Consider the following 25,737-nt stretch of genomic DNA (forward strand, 5'->3'; position numbering starts at 1 on the left):
TTGATTTTCTGTCTAGTTCTATCAATTGTTGAAAGAGGGATGTTGAAGTCTTCACCTATAATTGTGGATTTTGGTTGTGTAATCTCTGGCAGAAAATAAAAAGCAGGAAGCACAGCATTCAGCCCTGCATGTTTCTATTCTCTGTGCTTAAGTGGATACAAAGTCTAAGAACAACCAACTCTTTTCAGTTTTATTTATATACTAGGGACTGAGTGAGATAGAGACAGTTGCGTTCCTTAAAACTAACTAAAGCACTGCTGAGAATCTGGGATTTGTAGACATAGGGCCTATTTCAAAATCATTTCTGTTGTATTATATTAGAAGCCTGTTTACCACCTTTGGAGATAAGTTTAATTATCTTACAGACTATTTGAAGGGTTCCACCTGAAACGGGTTTACCTTGAATGAGGATTAGACCCAGAAAACACTTTTTTCCTTTTTAGCCTGAAAGGATTCTTATTGCCCTTCTGTTTTAATTGGTGTTGTTATAGGTCCCTTCAATAACCAGGAGATGGCAGAATGGTTTCAAGCTGGCTATTTTACTATGTCCTTATTGGTGAAGAGAGCATGTGATGAAAGCTTTCAACCTCTTGGTGATATCATGAAAATGTGGGGAAGGGTTCCCTTCTCTCCTGGTCCAGCTCCCCCTCCTCATATGGTAAGTACCTCACAGCTCACCCAGAACACATGTTAAACACAGGAGCACTTGCTTCTGTTATATCTAAAGATGAGGAAACTATAGTTATTTTAAAGTAATTGCAGTGGCCCTGGGAATTCTGAATCGGAGACTGCGTACCTAGCTATAATGATCTTTTCAAAACTCAAATACCCATGCCCCCCCCACCTCCACCCTTCATGCACACACTTGCTTTCTCTCAGGAACAGAATCTCTCAGTAGCTCTCCAGCAGGTGTAGAGGGAAGAACAACACCGGATCCTGGCCTGCCTACCAGGTCCGGCATGTTTCGGCACATCCCTTTCCACGTCAGAGCTTTCGCCTTCGTCTGCTGTGCTCCTGCACGGTGCACTTGAGAGTCCTTGTTGCCTTTACTTGGAGTGTGTTCTCCTCCTCCTGCCCGCCATTTGCCTTCTGACTCATAAAGTTCCTCAATTTGAGGTTTACCTTAAAGCAAGTGTTGCTAATATACAAGTCCAGTGCTTTGGAATACTTTGAAGACTTTAAAGAATATTAGGTACTGATATTTTATAATAACTAAAAATGGGATCAAATGTCACCCCTCCCCGTAGTATGGTGGCAGTGGCGCACCTTTGAACGGGAAATCTCACTCCTTGCAGCTGCTCCTGAGCCTGTCGCCATAGAGCTCCTTTAGGAGAGCTTTGGATCTGGGCCTTAACGTTTCCTTCTCCAGGCAGGAGTGTCTCCAGCTAGGGTGCTGGCCATAGCCAAAAGTAGCCATAGTCAGAAACTTGTAGTGTGAACAGTGGATTTTCATTGTGGCATCACCACTGACTTTCTCATCAACTGCATATCAAGGGCCTGTGCCAGGCCTTGTGGTAGGTTCTTAAGAGATGAAGGTGAATAAGACAACCTTGGTAGTCAAGGGAGTTTATATGTGAGAATAGTGTCTCTCCAACTTTTTGACCATGGCCTGTAGTAAAAAAACAAAAGTGAGTTTTACATCACTTCTCTGTGTGTATATATATGCGAAACAAGTTCCACAAAACATTTTGTGCCATGCACATAATTTTGTTCTATTTTTTTCCTTTTCTAAATATACAGATGTTGATCTTGACCTAGCAATTGATTTCACAATGCACAGATGGGTTGAGACCTCCTGTAGTTTGGAGAGCAGTGAAGATTCCTAGGTTAGGGGAATTATTTGTGACATTTCTGTTGTAAACCCAAAGAAAAATTATACTGTGTACTATTGTATATAAATTTAACTTATATACCAACTTTGAGTTTTATTTCTCTTCTCTGAAATTGGGATGAGTTTTTATCTTGATGTTTCTGAGCTGAAAGCTCCTTACTCGGAACTTGACATACATTTATTTCCTGACTTGCAGTTATAGGGCTAAGCCTCAGTCAGACTCACTTAGGGGAAAAACCAGGGGCAACTCTGCTTCCTGTGAGCGATTGCCTTTGTCCTGAAGTACACTGAGAAGAATCCACCTTGCTGATGAACATACCTGGAAACCTAGGTTTTCATGTAGAAATTTTAGATTAACCTAGCATAGCTTCTATCTAGCTTCAGTATTTAACGAGAAAGAAAAATGTCCCTGAATTTCAAGTATTTTATTCCAAACTATAATTTGTGTATAATAAAGATATAAGCTATTCACTAAAGATTTGCCTAAGTTTAGTCTATGTCACCCGTATACTTTTATGGTAGTTCCTCTTATCCACGGAAGATACGTTCCAGGACCCCCAGTGGATGCCTGAAATCGCAGATAGTACCCAATCCTATATAGACTATGTTTTTTCCTGTACATACATACCTATGATAGTTTAATTTACAAATTAGGCACAGTAAGAGATTAACAACAGTAACTAATAATAAAATAGAACAGTTACAACAATGTACTAAGATACGAATGTGGTGTGCCACTGGCCCCCCTCCCCCCATCTGATAACCAAGACAGCTATTAAGTGACAACTGGCAGGAGCATCTACAGTGCAGATATGCTGGACAAAGGGATGATTCATGCCCTAGGACATGCCCCCAGGAGGGACGGAGTGGGAACCGCAGGAGATTCATCACACTACTTAGAATGGTGTGCAGCTTCGAACTTACAAATTGTTTGTTTCTGGAATTTTTTAATTGGTCCACAGTTGACCGCAGGTAACTGAAACCTTGGAAAGTAAAACCACAAGTAAGGGAGGTGTGCTGTGTTTCTGTTATCTTACACTTCACAGTTCATTCTTTTTCCCTTCACATTTCATACATTTTTCAGCTTTTCAAAATTTAAACTCCTGCCATGTTATTTGAAATATAAGCTGAAAAACAAGGTTTTGCTGGAGTTTATTTTCTGTAACTATGATGTATTAATAGCAATAGGAAAATCTAATTTTGGGGTAGAGAGTTACAGTTTTCAAAGTTTTTATATTCTTTTTAATTTAAAATTTTTCATCATCTTAAGAAGACATACTTACATACTGGTTCTCTGTGTTCATTACGTGCCATTATAAAATTCCTACCATAACCTTTCCTTTAACCTTTAGATAGTTTTATTCCTTTCTGTTTGTCCCATTTCAGTAATTCCTACATGACCTCCAAATTTATGAATCACTTGTAAGATTGAGAGAATTATACTTTTTTTTAGTTACAGTAGTAACTAGTACAGTTCAACATTCAGCTTCAAGGGCTGGAGGGGAAGACAGCAGCTGAAATAAGGACCCTGTCCTACTTTAGTTGAGTCTCTTATATGCAGACAACCACCTTCTCCCACTAGATGGCACTGTTTGGTTTTTAAAGATGCCTGAGTTTTTATAGTTAAGCGTTTTGGACATAAAGGTGAAGTGGGAAATGAAGGTCTGGATTTGTTTTGCTTTCAGATATATGTGCTAAATGACTTTTAGGCTCTTTGCAATTTATTCAGTGGTATTTCTTCCCCCCTCCCTTCACTCCCAGGGAGAATTGGACCAGGAACGACTGACCAGGCAGCAGGAACTCACGGCTTTATACCAGATGCAGCATCTCCAGTACCAGCAGTTCCTAATACAGTAAGAGCAGCGATATAGTAATGAGTGTACCACAGCACCCAAGGGCTTTACATGTAATCTGCTCATGTGTGTCACCTTTTATAGCACAAAACTGAAAGTTTATAGGGTACTTCAGTACCCAGCCTGTGGCATGTTAACCACTATACATTCTAAGTTTGGTCTTCTTAAATACCAGAAGATGATATACATAACTATCATCTTGTAAGGTCTTTAGCTCCTAAAGCAAGAATCAACAGGCATGCTAAGAACTAAGTGCCTCCTAAATGGCTCAGCTTTGAATGTCACAGAGAAAAACATAGATGAGAGGACAGGAAAGAAGTAAAAGTTTAAACTGTTACAGGTGGTGTGGAATGATGACAGACTCACTTGGGCTGTGCATTTCTTTTGTAGAAGTAAGATTGGCTGTCATCGGTGCAGAGGTTGGCAGCCCGATACCTGTTTTTATAAGCAGCTTGATTGGCACACAGCCATACCCACTTGTTTGTGCATTGTCTGTGACGGACAACAGTCGCAGAATTGAGTGGTTTTCTATGGTTTACAAAGCTAAAAATACTTACTGTCTGGCTCTTTACAGAAAAAATTTATCTACTGCTCATCTAGTGAAAAAAAATCTTACCTGAAAATTTCCAAGCTGAAGGACGAATTTGAGCATTTTTATACAGCTGATTTTATTTTTGCAAAGATGCTTCATGTGGAAATAGCAGTTTGAATCTGTTTGATTTTAATTTGTTTTCTGATAAGAGGCCACATCTTGAGGGGATTTACCAGTTTTTGACAATCTATGATTTTTTTTTTTTGCTGTCCTCTTTCAGAAGCATGTCATCTATAAGTTCCGTTCTTTCTAGAATGAAGTATAGAATTTTCTATGTGACTATTATGAAGAATTATAAAAAACGTATTTGATAGCTATTTCTGGTGGTATTTGGGGTGGGGATGGACTGAACCATGTCTTATTGTGTTAGTAAATGAACTAAATGTGGATGGATAGGTTACACTTTATTTTACTTTTTGAAGACAACAGTACGCACAGGTTCTGACTCAACAACAGAAAGCAGCGCTGTCTTCCCAGCAACAGCAGCAGTTGGCACTTCTCCTCCAACAGTTCCAGGCTCTGAAGATGAGGTTGGTGGTCATTCCATGAAGTGTCATATTGTATGTGTGTCAGAGAAAGAGAAGAAAGGAAATAGTGTGTGTGAACTCGCCTATCAAAATATCCACACACAACAGAAAACTGTGTTGTGTGTGAAAACAATATCATTTATTAAAATAATTAAGCTGGAGAGGTAAAGCATTTGTTTGCTTTTTACTCAGAGGATAAATTTGGAATGATAACCAAAGAGTAACAGCACTTAGGAAGTAGTGTAGTCTTACGGAACCATCAACAACAAAAATTGTCGTCTGGACGTTTAATCTCATTTATACCCCTGATATCTCAACAAAGTATTAACAATGCCACATGGGGTTATAATTTTCCAGAACCCAAAATCTATTAAGGTAGGGTAGGTCACAGGGAAAGGGCATTACACTAGAAGTCTTAAATTTCTGCTGTTTCAGATTATCATTCAGGTTATTACTTGTTTTACCCTCTGCAAAGGTATTGGTTGCTGCTCTTAAAAGCTGTACTGTCCATTTTAATTGGAACCTTGAACATTTCTCTTTTGAGTTACAAACCGTCTTGTCAGGTAGGCAGGTTAGGTGGTAAGGTCTCCATTTTACAGATGGGCAAACTGGGACTCTGAGAGGCTAAAGGACTTGGTTGTCATAATATACAGAAAACTTCCGACACAGAACCAACATGCAGACCTTTTGACTTACTGTCTACGGGTGTTTTCATTATAACATGCCTCCATGATTTATTGAGATATTCTGGATTTTTCTTTTTTTAAGATGGTAGATATATCCATTATTTGGAAATCAATGTTTGCTAATTCCTTGAGGAGTCCAAAAGTGTGACCATTGTGTCTCTCTCTCTTTGTTCCTCTCCTAAATGCTTTGGTAGTGTTACGTTTTAGTTAAAACAGTGAAGGAGTTTTCTGGCCAGATAACCTGGCAAATCTACATTTAACATAGAAATTCCTCATTATTTTTTGCAAATGACAAGAACAAGTTAATTTTTGTATTTCCCTTTTGCAGAATGTCTGATCAGAACGTCATTTCCTCAGTGACTCGGTCTGTGTCAGTGCCAGATACAGCATCTATCTGGGAGCTTCAGCCAACAGCCTCACAGGCTGCAGGTAAAAGCTTCAACTGGCCTTTGGTAGCGCTCCTAGGATTTAGACTCAAATAACTTTATAATTCACTTTTTAAAAAATACCAGGGTTTTTTGTATTTTTTTACCTGTTTTGTATTAAATATTAACAAAAAGTTCCTTTTCTTTTTTATAGACCCCAGCAAAGGATTGAAAGTGTTGTTGAAAATACACTGTTAAGGATTTGGGAGAAATTATTTAGTAGATAAATTTCTTGAATTTGAGCCAGCCTCTCTTTTTTTATGTTCCTCTAATCAGTGTGTAAAAGTCTTTTAAATTGTTTTCAATCTCTCCTGCCAGAGTGAAAAATACAAGTAGTGATGATCTATTCTTCTGAGCCAAGGGTAGCTATATAGGTTAACACCACAGGTGCCCAGAAGTTTGGGGAAGAGAAAAGCCTGGTTTGAAGTGAACATCTTACTTTATTCTCTGATCTTTTTGCATCAAATAAAAAAACTGGGGGCTGGGATTTTTTAAAAGTCTTTGTTGTGAAGCACTTCTGTTTCTTAGTGTCTGATACCTACAGAGGTGGGTAGTGTGAATCATAGATAGTCCTTATAACAGGTTATAGTTTATATTGGAAATTCTCAGGAACCGTGGGCATTGCTGAATTTTTCTTAGAGCCATTGAGCTCTAAGGCTGTAGTTCTCTTGTTCGTTAATTAACATCAGCCCTGGGGATTATGGCAGGAAAAGGACTGATTATCCTCCTTCATCAGCTCTCCATGCTGTATGTTACCTTATTTTTTCTTAGTAGCCATTTGTAGTTAGAATGTTGAAATCCTCTCCAGTTTTTGGGAAACTAAGTACCTTATTAAACAATTTCTTTCTTTGGGTGTGATGCAATCAAGGTCCTTTACAAATAGTCCGCCAGTTTTATGTAGACAGTAATTTATAGTCCATAAATAACGCTATAATAGGAGTGTAGAAAATAGAGAATGCTGAAAAGTGGTGTCAGCAAATATTGCTGGCAATAGGAAAACAGACGTAGAAGCCTTTTTGTTTTTTACTTTCACATCTGACTCTGTGCTGCCTTTCAGGTCCACAGGACCCAGTGTCATTTGTGAGACCTGCCCAGCCTTTCCAGAGGCCTCCCTAGCTCCAGCTGTACCTCTTTTTCTCTCTATCTTTTTTCCCTCCCGTTTGTTAAAGTAAAATTCACATAACACAATTTAACCATTTTTCAATGAACAATTCAGTGACATTTAATACATACACAATATTGTGCGACCTCTTCATTTTCTCTAGCTCCACCATTGGACCTCTCCTAGCCCTCTTCTCCACGTGGTGTGCAGTGAGAGGTGGTGTGGCTGTTGGAAATGCCCTGGGCGTTGGGATCTAATACGGTGGGATTGAAATCCTAGCATGGCCATGGTGCTTGCCCTGTGTCCTTGGGAATGTTGGCAAACCACCTCTGACCCTTAGCTTGTGCATCTGTAAAATTGGAGGATGTGAACAGATATCTTACAAGGTTTTTTGAGGCTGAAATTAATTCCTCAGTAAATGCCTGGTATTGTCTTTCCCTCGAGGTGTGTTGAAGGGTATTGATACGAACGAGAGCACTGGCAGCTTAGCCTCCTTCAGAGCAGAGCAGATACATATGTGTGATGGGGCTCATTCAGGGGACAGGGACACAGCTTGTTACATTATTCTCATGGGTGTGTGGCCGTGTTTGTTGGCTCTGACTTCCCTCACTTCCTTTCCCTTGTTTTCTTACAGTTTGGGAAGGTGGTAGTGTATGGGATCTTCCCCATGACACCACGACTCCAGGACCTGCCCTTGAACAGCTTCAGCAGATGGAGAAGGCCAAAGCTGCAAAGGTCTGACCCTCCTTCTTCCACAGCCATGCGTCCTTTCCAGCTGCAAGACATAGGCATTGCTGTAGGGAGTCTCTGTCCCTAGCTAACTACTTTTCTCCCTTTGAGTTTGCTGCTACTTAGCTGGTATGAGCACATACATATTCTGTGAATATATATCCCCCAAAAGACCTTGAACAGAATGAAAATTACAAGTTTAAGTTAAAGTAATTAAAATTGATTAGTTGGTTGACACATTAATGATCATGGTCATATGTATATTTTAATTACATTATTCATGGTACAAACAAATGTTTGTTACAAATACTAAGACTAAGGAAATATCCACTGCATGGCTTATTAGACCCTTGATTGTAGCTCGAGTTCCCACCTGGAACCTTATAGTAATGGTTGTTTACATTTCTTAGTGTCCTCAGACACACAGCTGAAAAGCTCAATATTGATATTAGATCCTGTATTCCATTCACATCTTTTGGAGGAACTAGGAATCCTGAATTTTGGTTTTAGTACTTGCCAGAAGAGGTTGTCTGTCAACACTTAGAGTCACTGTAATGATTTCTGGGGTCTTATTCCTATTTTATACTTAGTGCAGTCTTATCCCGAGATAGTGATAATCTCCTTAGAATGCCCAGAATGGTGAAAAGGCTTATGGTCAGGGTCTGTCTCCGTAAATGAGTGAGAGACCATAATTCAGACAATTCTTGAGTGTGTTCTAGTTCCTCAGTGCTTTGGGCTGGGAACACATACAAGGTAGGATCAAAAAATATGTTGACTAAATTTATCACAGTAAAAGACACATTACCATTGATCCCTCTTAAAATACTCCCCCTCGCTTCGAACATGCTTATCCTATCATTCATGCCACTTTCTGAAGCAGTTCTGGAAGTCCTCTTTTGTGAGTGTCTTTAGTTGAGCTTTCGTGGCTGCCTTGATGTCCTGACTCATTCTGACTTTGGGAAAAAGCCAGAAGTCGCATGGTGCCAGGTCCGCAGAATAAGGTGATGAGGACACACCATAGTATTTTTATTTGACAGAAACTGCTGTACCAGAAGTGATGTGTGACACGGAGCCCTTCTGTTGTGATACAAAAACACAGTGGATGCTGCTGCCGAGTGCCATCCAACAGAAAGGCAGGGACCTTCAATACGGAAGCGGCGCATTGAACCTAAGTAACAGTGTGTGACAAGTTTCAACTTGTTCGGTGCAGTCAGTTGGGTGTGAGCCAGGGTTGAAAGAAGGTGTGTTTTAAAGTGTGTCATAAATCATCCTCCGTCATGACAATGCTCCATGTCACACATCACTTCTGATATACGGCAGTTTTGTTAAATAAAAACATTACGGTGTGTCCTCATCCACCTTATACACCAGATCCTGCACCTGTGACTTCTGGCTCTTCCCCAGAGTCAAAATGATTCAGGACATGGAGGCAGCCACGACAGCGCAACTTAAAGGCACTCACGAAAAAGGACGTCCAGAACTGCTTCAGAAAGTGGCAAGAATGATGGGATGAGAGTGTTCAAAGTGAGGGGGAGTATTTTAAGGGTGATCAATGGTAATATGTCCTTTACTGTAATACATTTTTTTTAAACATTCACCATATTGTTTGATCACACCTCATCCATCATAGATGATGAAAGATAGGCGCTTCCGGGGGGGCGGGGATGGTGATGACACACAGACAAGTCAGTCAAGAAAGCACATGGGCCAGCTATCCAGTTGGAGCGGTGGGGATCAGGAATTGGGTGACACTTTAGATGGAGAGTAATACCTGAGCTAACTTTCATTTGTAGGACAGTAGGGTTTAACCAAGTTAAAATGTTTGGAGTTAACAGAGTAGGAGGAGGTAAAATTTAAAGTGCAGTTGAAGGAAACAACACCTGTAAAGTCTCAGAAATGCAGGAGAACAGACTTAATTTGCTCTGGCCTGGACCCATGGAGCGTCTGAGGAATAAATAATGAAAGAGGAGGCTAAAGAAGATGAGGCAGGCCAGTCACAAGGATCCTTGCACATGTCATATTAAAGTTAGGATTTATTTTCTGGGTGAAGAATGGCATTAATGGAAGCCTGGAAGTAATTTTTTGATGGAGGTTAGATGTTGTGCTGGGGAATGTGGGCAAAACAGGATTCTGGGGAACCAGATAAGAGACTCTTGAGACTGTAGATGAGGAAATGAAGGCCTGAACTATACCTGTGGCAGTGGATCTGGAAACTAGGTACTGGATTTGACTAGGATTTAAGAACTGTTGATGATGACGTATGTCAACTGGTTGGTCTTCAGGTTTCAAAGAATTGTATCATTCTTCACACCAGCAGCTTTACCACATTGCTGTTGAAAGCTTGCAGTCACAGTGTTAGATCTTCAATCAGAAAATCTTCTGTGGGATGAGCAAAGAAATGGCTACCCCAAGAGAAGTCTGGTGTGACTCTCATATTGGCACCCCCCCCCCCCCCCCCGTCTAGGAGATGTGACGTGTGGTAGTGTGGTGTGAGGAGGTTGGTAAGGGCGGGAGAGTGCACTCAGGGCAGAAGAGCGTAAACCTGTTCTGATGCTGGGCGCTCACAGCTGGTGCAGCCCTCAGTGGCTGTAGAAATGACCACTGAATGGTAGTGTCTACACCAGGGGTGTCCAAAACTGCGGCCTGCGGGCCAACTGCGGTGCATGATCCATTGTTAATTGGCCCGCAGCAAATTCCAAAAATATATTTAGTTTACTTAAATAAACCAGGTGAGGCAATACGTACTTCACCTCAAGTGAGTGGCCCGGCTGTTTGTGTATTTTACTGCATATGGCCCTTTGTGAAAAATGTTGAAAAAAGTTTGGACACCCCTGGTCTGGACACACATTCCATCTTCTCCTAATGTACTGCGCAGGGATGTTGGAGTGTCCCTGTATATGGCTTCACGTTTCTAAGAGTGCTCTTGTGTAATCACAGCTAGAGCAGGAGAGACGAGAGGTAGAAATGAGGGCAAAACGGGAAGAGGAAGAGCGAAAGAGGCAAGAAGAACTCCGGAGACAGCAGGAGGAAATGCTTCGGAGACAGCAGGAAGAAGAGAGGAAAAGGCGGGAGGAAGAAGAGCTTGCCCGGAGGAAACAGGTATACCTCTGAGAAATGTGGCTGGAGGGTTAGCGCTGAGGGAGCGCCTTCGGGGTCTCTCGCTCACTCCCACCATTACACAGGTTGGAGTTCTCCAGGAGATGGTTTATCCAAGGTCAACAGCAGGATTAGAACCTTGGAAGACTCACTTCCCTTTAGAAAAAATGTCTTATCCACTCACACCCACTAGAGAGATATTCTTCAGTCCTAGTAAAACATTAGAATGGATTTCTTTTGCATATTTATTTCCTGGGGTTTTATAAGCTAGTTAGATTTCAGAAGTTAACTGAGTCTTAAGTACTTACGACCAGTGACATTGAATGTTTTTCATGGTTTTTGGCTATTTGTTTTTTCGGTGGGCAGGAATTCTCTGTTCATGTGCTTGACCCATTTTTCTGCTGGGACTTTTAAAGATCCCAGTTGAAAAGATCCACTTTGCAATAGCCCCAGAGTCTAGCCTTTACCTCCCATTTCGTACTTCTTGTTGGCCACGTGGGATACTCTGTGAAAAGCAAAAGGGCCTATGCTGGGATTAGATTAGCACTGCTAATATTTCTTAGAGTCACACTCTACCTTAGCATGTAAGGACTCTGAGAAATGCTGCAGTAAGAAAATCTATTTAATTCCATGTTGCTCAGTATTTCCTAAATTGTTTTGATAACGAGACCCTTTTCCGTATACTTACTATCTGTAGGACTTTGGTCCTTCAGAACGTGTTCTGGTACACACAGCTTTACTCAGTGCTTCTGACTGGAGAACTTACTCCTACCTTACCAGGCATTTTTAGTGGCTACATTGATTTGACCTCTCTATACCATAGAGTCTCAGCTGATTAAAAATAGGGGTTAACGGTACCAATGGAGAAACCCAACCCTGAGTTCTAATGTAGCCATTTCTAGGGGTAATCAGTACATCTAGCTAATGCAGAAACCAGGGTCAACTTCACAGGACAGTGCTGTTTTTATTTTAAATACAAATCATTTTAGCTCTTAACATGCCTACTCCTGAAATTACATACTTTTTGTTCTGTATGCTTTATATATATTCTGTTAACAGAGTCTTAGTGGCATATAGTCTATTCCTTTTCAAATTATGAAGTAATATATTGAGACTCAGAATTACACACCCTTTTTATTTTAATATAGGAAGAGGCTCTACGACGCCAGAGGGAGCAAGAAATTGCACTAAGGCGACAGCGAGAAGAGGAAGAAAGACAGCAGCAGCAAGAAGAAGCTCTTAGAAGAATGGAGGAGAGGAGAAGAGAAGAGGAAGAAAGGCGGAAGCAGGAAGAATTGTTGCGCAAGCAGGTGACCGGATGGCTTACTCTCCTCATTGCTACTGGATGCTAGGAATCAGGGATTAATAATGAAAGTGTTCAGATAGCCTATCTAAAAGTTTTTCAGGTTGCTGAAAATTACCGGAAGAGACCTAATTGACTCTTACTACAGAAGTAACAACACTTTTGTAATAACTGGCCCACTTGCAATTATAAAAGCTGAACAAAATAACCACCAAAAATAAACAAAAGCAGGCCACCAGAAAGAAATCCAAAGACGATATACCCTTGAAAAACCAAGTGTGAGATCTACAAGGTGACAGCTTTTGCCTGAGCATCATCCTCAATTCACTCTTTTAAAGTGTACAGTTCAGTGCTGCTTCATATATTCACAAGGTGATGCAGTAAATTGCCACTGTCTAACTCTAGTCTAAGCATGCCGTCCTGCCATTACAGGCAGCCAGAACCCCTAAGGCATTTCATTTTAGTGTTTAAGGGCAGGTTTTTTTTATTAATAGACTTTATTTTTAGGACCACATTAGAGTTTCAGAAAAATTGGGATGATGGTACAGTTTCCCCTATTACTATCTTATATTAGTATGGTACATTTGTCACAATAAACCATATTGATGCACTATTAACTAAATTTTTATTCACATTTCCTCAGTTTTCCCGTCATGTCCTTTTTCTGTTTCAGGATCCTATCCAAAACAGCACATTCATTGTGTGTCTCTTTAGCTTCTTCTTGCCTGTGATTGTTTCTCAGAGTTTCCCTTGTTGATGACTTAGACAGTTTTAAAGAATACTCATCACTTTATTGTAAGGTAACCCTCTATGGGAATTCACCTGCAGTTTTTCTCACAATTAAATGGGAGTCCACCCCAATAAATTTAAACCAAAAAAAAGGGAGTCATGGGTGTTTAGGAGGAAGATCACAGAGAGAAAGTGCCATTTTCATCACATCATGTCAGGGTACGTATCACCAACGTGACTCCCATCTGCTGACGTAGACCTTGACCACCTGGCTGCCACGGCACTTGTCAGGTGTCTCCAGTAAAGTTACTTTTCTCCCCCTTTGGGAGGAAGTCCCTATACCCAGTCCACACTGGGGACATAGATTGTTTGTTGGTTAGATTGACACAAAGCTGGAAATTACCTGCTTTTGCCTAAGTTCTTGACTGAAACTCTTTGGGAAACCTAAGAGGTAGATAGTGGCTCCCAGGTTAGATGGTGTATGATTCGTCCTTTGGTTTATGCATTTGACAATTCACATGTTTAGTTAGTGTACTACTGTATGCCAGTTATTGTGCTTGTTTCCTGGGGGAGTACAAAACTTTTAAAGAAATTGTTTCTGTCCCCAAGCAGCTCGCAGACCACATGGGTGAGAATTATACAAGAAATAAATGCCACATTTAGGATACTTTCAGCTGCAAAATCAAAACATTCACCTAAAAGTGGCTTAAATAGTTGCCGTTATCGCCTGACCTATTCCGGAGACATGGCAGTTACAGACAGCTTCAGTGACTCAGGATGTCATTAAGGATCCAGGTCCTTGCATACTCTGCTCTGGTGCTGGCTGGTGTGCTGACTTTGGAGTTCAGATTCTTTGCCTTATGGTCAGGAGTTTGGGATCCCATACACTTGTGCCACGCGCATCGAAAAGAGAGTCGGTCCTTCTCTCATCCGTCTCTCCTTTTGTATGGGAAGAAAATCATCTGTAGAAGCCTCCCAGCAGACATCCCTTTGGCCTAAATCAGATCACACTGGAAGCTTAAAAAGCAAAATCTGGCTTTTAAACCTCTGGTATAAGAGGAGGCTCTGTCTGCAAGGAAGAAGCCTGAAGGGAATGGATGCTGGGTAGGTGGGGACGGTTGCTGCTCCAGATGGGCTAGAAGCAAACAGAGAGCGGAGGAAAGGTACAGTTGGACATAATGAAAAGGCAGAGGGCAAGTTGCCTGCTGCAGATTGGGGCGGTCCTTTGAGCGTGACTGACACGAGTTCTGGACAATAGAGGGGCACGCGCTGTCTGGATAAGACGGAGCATTGCAGTGCTTAGGAAGGTGAGGAGAGCTCCAGAGGGCACCATGGCGTGGTTTTGAGGGAGGGAAGCGGAAGGAAAGTGAGCCAGCGTATGGGGCACAGTGGGAGACGGGTGGAGTCGGGGAGAGATGGTCCGAGGGGCCTGTGGGCCCAGGGGTGAGGAGCAGGATTGAAGTAAGTGGCCTGTAAAGTTGCTTTGGTTCCAGAACTGGCTGGGCTTCCCCAGTAATCAGTATCCCTCAAGGTCCTGGCAGCTGTAGGCACTCAGCACCCTGTAACGCTCGCTCTGCCTCAGTGTTGGAGCCGTTTCCTGGGGGCTTGGCTGCAGTTGGCAGGGACCTCTTAGAGATCAGTATTTAACCACACATGTTCCAAGTGACATTCTTTCTATGTAGAAATTACCAAAGAAGTGAAAAATTTATCCTGTAAGCGTGCTAGGCCTTTGTGGCTTCTATAAATACATTTTAAAAGAAAACCCTACCTGTCATCATAAGCATGCTTTCTCTATTGCTTCTATAACCTTTTGACAAAAGCCTTCAACAGTGATTCACATTTTTCTTTTTAGAAACACAATCAAGTTTTATTCTCTTTATTTTTCCTTCTGGGAAGGAAGAGGAGGCTGCAAAATGGGCCCGAGAAGAAGAAGAAGCCCAGCGTCGATTAGAGGAGAACCGGCTGCGAATGGAAGAGGAGGCCGCCAGGCTCCGGCACGAGGAGGAGGAGCGGAAGCGGAAAGAGCTGGAGCTGCAGCGACAGAAGGAGTTAATGCGCCAGCGGCAGCAGCAGCAGGAGGCTCTGCGGAGGCTACAGCAGCAGCAGCAGCAGCAGCAGCTGGCGCAGATGAAGGTAAGGCCTGGGCACCCGGCTTCAGGTAGGTCAGCGTTGCCGGTAAGATGGCTGCTTCCTTGCGTGCTGAGTACGACCACTGCGGAGTGCAGTGTGGTGCGTGCACGTCGGGCCAGACCTTTCGACCAGAGAGGAATCAGTGAGAAGCTCGGACCGCAGCAGGGTGCAGCAGAGCTAAGGCAGTCTCTGGTCCGTAAATGGAGTGCAGCCCGGCAGACGTGGGACTGGGCTCTATATATAGCAGTTCAGCACTGCTGAGACAGGGAAGTGGGAGAAGGCATCTGCCCCCCGCAAGCAGGAGACACACAAACTCGGGTGTGTCCGTGGGTCGTCACCAGGGCCTGAAGCAGCTGACCGTGCGTGGGTTTACTGAAAGTCGGATTGGGATGATGTATGCAAACGGTTGTTTTATGAGCATTCAAAGCATTGTTGGAAATAGTAGAAAGTGAAGACGGGGAGACCAGTCAAGAGAGTGTGATGGTGGTGGGGGCAGTGCATAGGAAGGGTCAGCAGGACAGAATTAGCTTGAGAGCGAGTGTCTGGTCAGAGGGACCAAGGCAGCGGCTGGAACGGTCCTAGTCAGGAAGCGCTCAGGGACTGGGAAAGCAATGGGATTACTGGTGAAACAACCGGGGTACTTGGGAAGGGGCGAGCGGTGTATGGCAGGTGTGTGTAACTTCACGTGGGGTCAGTGGTTGGTAATAAGACTCAGTGTCCCCTATCTTAAGGGGCCTGCAGGAGAAAGACCTAGAAACAGTCAATTAGAATACAGTATGCGTGTGGTGAGAGAGGTGGCAGTAGGCATTATTTGTTTTGTGGCTGGCTGGATTAATTTAGTGAAGTCCCACTGTCCCCAAAGTGTGAAGTCTCTTCTGCTGCTCTTCCCGAGATACAGCATTGGGTATGCCCAGCCACTCTTTGGTTGTCTTTTTCCTGGTCCAGCTGTTAAATTCCACTAATTGCCAGCTGGATTGCTCTGTTGTTGTCAAAGTGCCCTGGGGCATAAGTTGCTTTGTGATCTGATCGAGTCAAATTCCGTCTTCTTTGAAGAGCCACTTGCCCAGGTCTGTATTGGAGATTTGTTCTTTCTGCTCTTTCCTTGGTTGTCTGACACAAAGTAGTGGCGACAGTTCAGCCCGCCTCTCCAGTAAATCCACCAGTCTCCTCCCAGCTGCCTTTCACTGGTCCTTCACTGAGGCTTTGAAATGCTCGTAGAGTCAAACTCCTCATTCTCCACACTTTTGCAGAGGAAGTCAGTTCCTTTGGGAAGGCGCTTGGAGCTGTCATATTCTAGTCTGGTCCTCCCACCTCCACCCCCAGGCAGAAATCTGAGTCACAGCTCGAGCCTGAGAAAGCGGAGTGCTGCTCTCCTGCTCTCCGAGTGACACCCCTGCTGTAGGAGTTGAGCCCTTGGGGGCAGGTAGCCTCGGGTCTGTGGGGCCTGCCTCTCCAGCTGGGGCAGTGGTGGCTTGGCAGCCTTTCCAGCTGGAGCAGCGGCAGGACCCTAGTAGTCTCAGTAGTGCAGGGCTCAAGGTAGCTTCCATTTTCAGAGTGGGGGTAGGCATAAGAAGGGAGCCCCTCTGCGCTGTCTTTGCTGTCACTTAGGCTGAGAAGTGCTGATGTGCTTCTTGGGGAAGTCTGCCCTCACTGACTGGCAGCTGAGGAGCAGGGAGGCCTGTGTTTTGGCCGCACTCACCTGGGATGGAGTTTCTGTCTGGCTGAGCTAGGAGCTGGGAGAGAGTGGGGTTTGGTCCAGGTACCACATCTTCTGTTCTGATCAAGTTTTAGCAGATTTTCTTGGGGAAAAAAGTGTCGTTTGCTGTATTCCCTTTGGAGCATTTCTAGAGGCTTTGAATGATTTTAAAAAATAATTTTTACCAGTTTTGCTGGGGGTTGGTCCACAGCTCCTTGTGGTGTCATTACTGGATATGGAACACAATCATTTTATTTTGTTTTTTAAAATAAAAAATAGTGTTAAAAGTAAGATAGCAGTGTCAGGGCAGAAAACAAAGTAAAAGTTTTAAAAAAATCAATGAAAGATAGTAGCCATTCAGGGGTCACAAAATGTGCCAAATTCCCTACTATGTGCTTCTGATTTGGGAGAGAATTGTTCCAAAAAGCATGATGGATGAACTGCGGTTCTCTGAGTGGGCTGTACAGGATGGGGGGGCCGGAAATGATCCAATGCAGTGTTGCCACGTAATGGGATAGTATTCCCTGTGCACAGGTAAGACCAGGAAAATGATAGCTGTCAGCAGACCTTATGTCACGTGAAGACTCAGATTCGTCTGCTTTACCCCAGAGAGCCGGCCCGGGAATCCTGAATGAAAGTGGGTTTCGGCCCAGCAACTGGAAGGGTCTCAGAGGCGCCTGACAGAGGCCGAGGCCATTGCAGGAGGTGGTGCATCTCTTCCTGGTGCTGCCTCACATCCTGCTGAAGACAACTGGGGACTGGCTCCTGGGGACAGTGGGTGACACACCCACTGAGACGAGACTCCATCAGTGGTTCTGGCTGATGGTTGGCATCAGAATTACAAAAGGGCGCACGTTCTCTGGCCTGACCTTTGGATCTTCTGGTTCGTCAGGTGTGGGGCCAGGGCATCAGCGTTTTTACAGGTCCTCCCAGGTGGTGCTTCCCGGTGTGAGATCTGCTGCCCTAGTTGATCTTGATAGCACCTTCCAAGTGGGTCATTTCTTCCGGAGAAAAGTGGTTGTTTGCGCTCAGCTTTGCCTACCTAGTCCCCCAGCTTTCTCTCTTAGTTTCCTGTGTACCCCTGTCCCACCCCAGCACAAGGGCACTTTGAGAGAAATGCCCCCCACTACTGCCTGTCATATTGGCCCCAGACTGTTAAGGATCAGCTCATTCTGTTCAGGAGTGTTGCAGGTACTCATTTGGAGAGCTGTTTGGTGGTGTCGGTGACAGGTGAAGCTGTTTATCCCCTTGGCCCATCAGTTCTAGTTTTAGAGATTTCTGCTGTAGAGCCATCCTTTTGGGGGCTTTTGGGCATTTTGTTTGTTTTGATTCATGCTCGTATTATTTCAATTAAACAAAATATAAGTCTGATTAGATTTGTTTTTTGTTGTTTGTTTTTAAGATCCGTAAGATGTCTCAAAATTAGAGTGCATTTTTTTTCTGGCCTAGAAGACCGAGGGATTCTCTTAGAATAATCAGTCTTTTAAGAACGTTGAAGTACTCAGAACCCAGATATTTACATACTATTTTAGTCCATAATTTTAGGGGCTAGGAAAAAATAGAATTATTAATTAAAAATAGCTTGGTGCTCATAACTAGAAGATAGTTTGGTTAACAGTAACTCTTTTTCATAAAAGACTAAGAACTATGCCTGGCATCTTCCATTAGCTGTCCGCTCTGCTGTCCCTGCAGAGAGCTTGTCCTTAACCCTTTCACTGGAAAGTCACAGATCATGTTTTTTACTGCCTCCTTGGATTAAAAATTCAGTGATTCCTTGTTTACTCCTTTCTCTTTATGTCTGTAGCTACAAATGTTAGTGTTAGATGTATCAAATTTGCAATCCCAAAATGGTATATCAAATAGAAGTGTATGGTATGTATTTTAAGTTGTTTTAAAATAATCTTAGCTTTAGAGTAGTGACAGGAGATTTAAGTAAAAGTAGCCGACTGACTGGGAGAATCAGTGTAAAAGGAAGGACACGTGTATGTTCCGTTCGTACATGTTGCATCACTGCCTCTTCATTTCCTTTCCCCGTTTCCTCATGAGCTCTTCCGCCTTCCTTTTTGTTAGCTTCCCTCTTCGTCAACGTGGGGCCAGCAGTCCAATACAACAGCATGTCAGTCCCAGGCCACGCTGTCATTGGCTGAAATCCAAAAACTGGAGGAAGAACGAGAACGGCAGCTTCGAGAAGAGGTAAATTTTAAAAGTAAAAGGGGTCCATTCAAACAGTGTTCCAGAGTAGCTTGTGTGCATTATGGGTTAGTGGTTAGTAAAGATAATTATTGTCAGATTGCTGTGTGTCTGAATTGCATGTTCGTTATTAAACTCTTTAGCCTATAATTTGGTCATTCTAGCAAATACGAAGGATGTAACAGGACTAACATTAAGATTGGATAACATAAATATTCATTTATCTTAAACATTTTAATGTAGCTCTTGAGAGAATAGCTCATAAATAAAAGTCCATGGGTTTTTCAGAATTATGGGTGAGCTTTATGCAGATAATCCTTCTGTAAATCTGATTTCTAGAATGCAGGATACATTTTTCTCTAAGGGTATTTATTGAGTTTTCTGACTACCCTAGAAAACCATAAAATATTCCAGTAGGAGAAAAAGTCTCTGCCTATAAGTCTATATCATTAGGATAAGAAGGATACAAAAGAATGAAAGAGAGGGCGGGAGGAGAATATAGTTCTTGACAGAAGAGAAAATGAATAAGCAAAATGGTTTGGTTCAGCATGCCATTAGGTGCCATATTCATCCATCCATCCATCCACTTATCCATCCATTCACCCACCCATCTATCCATCCATCCACCCATCCATCATCCATCCACCCACCCATCCATCCTTCCATCATCCATCCATGCAGCGTCCATCCATCCATCCATCCATCCATCCCATATTTGCTGAGTCTCTACTTGGTTATAGTTATAGTCTGGGGTTATATCTTGAGTCTGAAACTGACAAAATTCTCTGCTTTTATAAAGCTTACCCTCTAGTTGAGGGGAGATGGACAGTAAAACTTGGTGCTGCTAGTGATTGTCTAGTTTTAGGTAGTGTGATCTGGGAAGGCTTCTCTGAAAAGGTGGCCGGAGGTAGAGTCTTGAAGAAAGTGCTTTATATGGATATGGTTTGAGGTAGAGCAGTCAATTTGTCGTAGAATGCAAATTGTCATTTTGGATCTAGGTGGAATCGTTCACTGAAAGCCATGGGTACACAGAGAAGTGGGAGTTGTCTCTACATATTCACTGCGTAGTGTGTTTGACCTCATCAAATAGGTTAAAAGGTTTCTTCACCTTTAAAATTCCCTTATTTCCTACCCTCTTAAAAAAGACTGAACTTTCTCTGAAATCATTTCTTTTTTAAAAGGTTGTAACAAATGGATGCAGAGCAGAGTATATCATTTACCTTAAGGCTAGAAATTGTTCTGGTAATTTTGGTGTCTGCTGAATGAAAAAATGATAGTGGCCATCAGGGTCAGAATCACAGGTCTTTTCTTGTTTGTCAGAAGTTAATGATTGCCTCATTTGTATTTTCATTTGATTACTTTTCTTTGAACTGTTGAGTCTTCCTCCACTCTTTAAAAGGTATAAAATGCCACTCAATAGCTATTTCTCACATAGAGAGAGAAAAACCTAAGAATTTTATTTCATTTTTTCCATGGAGGTGTCTTTTCCAGAACCCTCTAAGCTGTTTTGAGCTGTACGCTCTTGGCTTGCTGCCCAGCTGTTAGGTTTTTCTTGAAGTCTTCTCAGTTGTTTGTTGCCCTCCTGGACTGATTTTGATTTTCTCACAATTTCTCTCCTGTGTTTTCAGTTCTGTCTTTTTATCCTTTTTTTGAGGGGGCATTTCTTCAGTCTTACCTTTCAGTCCTAGTGAATTTTTAATGTATGCTATCTTATTTAAAATTTCTCTGAGTCCTTATTTGGTTCTGTTTCTTTTTATAGTCTCTTATTCGTATTTCCTCAAATGCACCATCTTGCCTCTCTCAGAATATTACTTACTGATGATAGCTTTTAAAAAGCTAGCTCCTGCTTTCCCCTGTCTGGTTTATTTCCTCTGAATTTTGTTTTTTTGGTTTGTTTATTTGCTTGATTGTGTCTTTGGCTTTCATTTCAGAAGTTTATGTCACATGTTTGTTACTCCTGGGCTGTCTGTTCATATTTAGGAATAAGGCACTGAAGAGCCGATAGGAGGTGCTGGTGTACAGCACCTTGGCAGGTTTTGCCGTGATGGTCTCGGGCTGGGCTGTTCTGCTGGAGGAGTCCCCGACCTGTCGGTGTCTATAGGTGTGTTCTCTCGTGCAGGGTCAGCTCCCCCACAGAATTACCCTCCAGGGGGGCTCCGCCTTTCCGAAGAAGAAGTTTCTGTTTTCTGCCAGGGAGAGGGAGACACAGCAGCCCAACTGCATCAGCTGTAGGAGGCAGTCTGGGGTCTCACTGCTGCTTTTTTATAGACCGTCAGCCAGCCTTCCTTTGCTGGAGATGCCCACACCTCTGTCCTGAGCTTTCTGCATACGTTGGCCCCGTTCTGAGCTTCCTGTAACTTAGGTTTCATCTTAACTGGGTCTGTTACATTGGCCATCATTTGTATGCTGTACAGCTTATAAAATTTATTCTGTTCTCTTCGTAGTTAGCTTTCTAACAATAGTTTTTTTCTGTCCTGTTGGTAGGGCTCTAGGAAATAAACATGTATTTCATTTCTGTGCTTCACCAAAAGCCCTACTTAATTTTTAAGAAGTAGTTCTGCATTTGATTTTTTTATTCTCCTCCTAGTAGCTCTGTCAGTTTACATCTTTATTTGTAGTAAATGAGTTAATCCTGTCAGGTGTTTAATTTGGTGTAGCTACTGTGTATTCATTTGCATTCCATTTAGTTACTGGACATGTGTAACTATGACTTTTACAACCGGTATCCTGAGCTGACTTCCATTTTTGTGCCACAGCAAAGGCGCCAGCAGAGGGAATTGATGAAAGCTCTGCAGCAGCAGCAGCAGCAACAACAGCAGAAGCTCTCAGGCTGGGGGAATGTCAGCAAACCCGCAGGTACCGCCAAGTCTCTTCTGGAGATACAGCAGGAGGAAGCCCGGCAGATGCAGAAGCAGCAGCAGCAGCAGCAGCAGCAGCAGCAGCCGCCACCAAACAGAGCCCGGAACACTACGGTGGGTTCCTTTTCCTATGGACAGGTGGCATCAGTTAGCACTTCTAATTGGTGTGGACTCTTTTTTAAAAAATATTTTTGTTATTGTTAAGTCATCATGTGTCTCTTTTTCTTTACCAGCATTCCAACCTGCACACCAGCATTGGGAATTCTGTTTGGGGCTCTATAAATACTGGTGCCCCTAACCAGTGGGCGTCTGACCTAGTCAGTAGTATCTGGAGTAACGCTGACACTAAAAACTCCAACATGGGATTCTGGGATGATGCAGTGAAAGAGGTGGGACCTAGGAACTCAACAAATAAAAATAAAAACAGCGCCAGTCTCAGGTAGGGCTCAAAATAATCAAACCCATGCTCCTTGGGGGGTTGGGGGAAAGGGGCGTGTGAGGAGTGGGATGGTGGGTGGGCAGGGAAAGGCAGTTAATTTAGTTTTTACTTATGTTCATCTGTATCTAAGCACCTGAGGTTATAGTTTGGGGGTTGCTTTCTTCCCCCTAGAAACACATCTGTATTATCACTAAGGGCTCCTTCTGTTGCTGGCACTTAGTCCATTGCCTGTCACACGGTAACCACTTAATAAATATTAGGAATAATATATTTTTGATGTTGTTTAACATTTCTCCAAGGTGTTCTCTAGGTCATAGCATTTTTTCCTAAACGTGTATTTTTAAGTTACTTACAGTATAATGAGTATTATAAACACCTCTGTAACGGTCTATTTATTTTTATGATAAGTTAGTTACCTTTCACCTTCATCTTTCTTTCTTTAGTGTACATTGTTTTTGAAAGAGCATGGGTTTTAGTGTAAAATACATGACCTCAGATCCCAGCACTACCACTTATTAGCTGTGTGACCTTGGGCAAGAGGGAACCTCTTTGAGCCTCAGTTCCCTCATCTGTAAAATGAAGATAATAATAACAACTTCATGGGTGGAGTTGTAAAGATTAAATGAATACACGTGAAGTAGTTAGTAAAGTGCCTGGCACATAGCAACTACTTAATAAATGGTAGTGTTGTCAGATAATTTCTTCTCAATTGAGGGCCTAACATATTGTGACTAAGACACTAAATACATATGTCAGTTTATAGAGCACAGTGCTCTAGGCCTTTGTGTACAATGTCTTTATTCCTTATGGTAACCCAAAAAAGTATCAGTACCATTTTACAGATGAGAAAACTGAGGCTTAGCAAAATTAAAAAACAAAGGACACACAGGAAGAATTTCATCATTTCTCTGAAAAGAAGCCCTACATTCACAAACTGGAATATGTTAGCTGAGGCTAGATTTTTAAGGGGGTATTGAGTAACCCCTGCTTCACCCCAAATCCAAATATTTGAATATTTGGAGCTAAGCTTTGGATGATTGGACAGCCACCCAGTGTTGCCAAGACATTATTTGTGGTATTATAGTATAATCATATAGTAACAGTTTCTGGGAATATAATATCGCCCTATTGTTTTGCTTTAGTAAATCTGTAGGTGTGTCTAACCGGCAGAATAAGAAAGTAGAAGAAGAAGAAAAGTTGCTGAAGCTCTTTCAGGGAGTAAATAAAGCCCAAGATGGATTTACCCAGTGGTGTGAACAGATGCTTCATGCCCTTAATACGGCAAATAACTTGGATGGTAAGAATTGGGGAGGGAAACCCAGCATGTGGAATGGCAGAGCAGGACCCACAAAGAGGTTGGCACACTGGAATGATGGGCCAGAACTCAGGAGTGAAATCTAATGGAGGTCAGGTCCTGTACCTACCATGAGAACTTGCTTCTTCAACAGTATAGGATGTAATATTACTTGTGAGAGAAGCCCGGTAATACTCTGCTCAAATAGGTTGTCAGCGTTTGCCATAAAGGTAAATGCTACCTCAGGCTGCCTTATGATGTACTGGACAGAGGCAATCAGAGTTCCATACTGCTCGTTTAATGAGGGACAATGCCAGCCGGACCAAGTCTGAGGGAAGGTAACTGGCATGGTGGGGACAGAGGTCAGCTTGGGCTGGAAAGGCTGAGGTGATGTGAACTCTTTCAAACCTTCCTGCCTTTGGGGGTGGGGTGGGAATCCTGTGACAGAGCAAGTAGAAGTACTTTGTGTAGCATAGCATGTGGAAGTAAAGCGGTTTCAGCACAATTCGAAGAAAAAGTTGCTAATTGTTAGCTGTTCATGAAAAGAACATTCTGCCTGAGGTAGAAGTGAGTCTCTCCCCCAACCCCAAATGAACAGAGACTCGTCAGCTTGATACAGAAGGGATTCCCGTAGCTCATAGTCTACCTCTGATGTCTTATCCACAACCAAGGATCTTTAAAAACAGAGAGGTAAAGGAATGAAGGGTTCTTTGCAACACTGTAACAATATTTAATGGTCTGAAAGAGCCAGAGAGAATAATAGTGAATGATAGTAAAGGCTACCATCCATTAAGCACCTACCATGTGCTGGGCACTTTCTAGGGGTTAATGTATGTTATCGCAGTTACTTAATTTTTGCAGCAATTTTTAAAGATACCTTTACAATGTAGGTGATCTTATTCCCATTTTATAAATTAGGAAATGAGGCTCAGAGTGGTTAAGTAACTCATCAAGGTCACACAGCCAGCAAAATCCAGAGTCAAGTTTTAAACCCATGTCTGTCTAACTCTGATACTTGTGCTTTTCTCCTACACCATACTGCTTGCATGTTCCATTTGATTTTCTCTAAATGTATGAAATCTCAGTGACGTGAAGGAGGGTACGGCTTTATCTTTAGCGTCTGTCGTGGTGCACAGCACACATCATAGCACTTAATAATAAGTATTATTTGAATTTGAGAAAAGAACGAATCCCCAGATAACTTAAGTCTTAGGCAAGCAGTTGTTTCAATCAACATAACATTTAGTGAAACTAAACGTGTGATATGTCTTTGATTGTATGCTATTTCACATAATTTGGGGCATTGCGATATTAGTGGGTTTTTGTTTTTTGTTTTTCATTTCTAAAGCAGATTTAAAAAGTATTTAACACAATTGCTACATACCTTTTAAGTTTCCATCATTAATGTCTTTTGGGTGTGACAATATATTAAAAACTAAAACTGATTTTTGTATGTGATATTTCATTATTGCTCTATGTCTTCTCCCCCCTCGTGTTGCAGTTCCCACATTTGTTTCTTTTCTGAAAGAAGTAGAATCTCCTTATGAGGTCCATGACTATATCAGGGCCTACTTGGGAGATACATCTGAGGCCAAGGAGTTTGCCAAGCAGTTCCTCGAGCGCCGTGCCAAACAGAAAGCCAACCAGCGGCAGCAGACACCGCAGCAGCCGCAGCAACAGGTATGAGGCAGCCGTGAGGGCGCTGCCCCGTGCGAGCCGAGCCATTAGTACCGTGAAGGACCGAGCACCAGAGAAATGAAAATTAAAACAAAGACAGCGTTTTTGTACATCAGATGACCCAAGCTTTTTAAAATGTGGTAGATGTGATCTTTTTAAATTACATATCTAGAGACCTTTGTGAATTTCCCAAAAGGTAGCAAATATAACCATGCATTCTCCATTAGGCGCACCAACCCCATCATTCTTGGTTCATGCGTGTACCTCAAATCGCAAATTCCAGCTTGTCACAGAGCCATAAATTTGGTTGTGAATAGTTACAGACTACAAATACTAAATCCCCAGTACCTGGGATCCAGTTTTCCCCCATGCTGATAATCTTGTCGTTTCTGATGGGGATGCAGTCAGTTCTCATACACGACTTTCGTGTTCTGTAAAGTTGCCGCCAGCACTGAATCAGCAAAGACTGGAACATTGCTCCCAGGGGAAATACAGGGTTAACTTCATGTGAACCTCTGGTCACAGTATTTTTGTCAGCTGATCAGTATGTAACCTTGTTTTACGTGTGTTTCTATTTAAA

At 42.4% G+C, this 25,737-nt stretch overlaps 1 protein-coding gene across 4 annotated transcripts in view; it reads left to right on the forward strand.

Annotated features, from left to right (window-relative positions):
- Positions 1-25,737, forward strand: part of GIGYF2 (GRB10 interacting GYF protein 2) — a 119,027-nt gene that overhangs the window by 85,177 nt on the left and 8,113 nt on the right. For 3 of the 4 annotated variants that reach the window (XM_019739766.2, XM_019739767.2, XM_019739768.2), the window contains 13 exons: positions 492-658; positions 3,593-3,684; positions 4,699-4,806; positions 5,818-5,918; positions 7,651-7,751; positions 10,683-10,844; positions 11,990-12,151; positions 14,770-15,006; positions 18,770-18,892; positions 21,646-21,861; positions 21,981-22,186; positions 23,329-23,483; positions 24,982-25,160. In XM_019739766.2, coding sequence (XP_019595325.2) covers positions 492-658; positions 3,593-3,684; positions 4,699-4,806; positions 5,818-5,918; positions 7,651-7,751; positions 10,683-10,844; positions 11,990-12,151; positions 14,770-15,006; positions 18,770-18,892; positions 21,646-21,861; positions 21,981-22,186; positions 23,329-23,483; positions 24,982-25,160 — 2,009 coding nt within the window. Of the gene's footprint in view, positions 1-491; positions 659-3,592; positions 3,685-4,698; positions 4,807-5,817; positions 5,919-7,650; positions 7,752-10,682; positions 10,845-11,989; positions 12,152-14,769; positions 15,007-18,769; positions 18,893-21,645; positions 21,862-21,980; positions 22,187-23,328; positions 23,484-24,981; positions 25,161-25,737 lie in introns of those variants that run through there. The other variant, XM_074315101.1, reaches the window with a different exon arrangement.

Source organism: Rhinolophus sinicus, linkage group LG01 (assembly GCF_036562045.2).
Source record: "Rhinolophus sinicus isolate RSC01 linkage group LG01, ASM3656204v1, whole genome shotgun sequence".
NCBI lineage: Eukaryota > Metazoa > Chordata > Mammalia > Chiroptera > Rhinolophidae > Rhinolophus > Rhinolophus sinicus.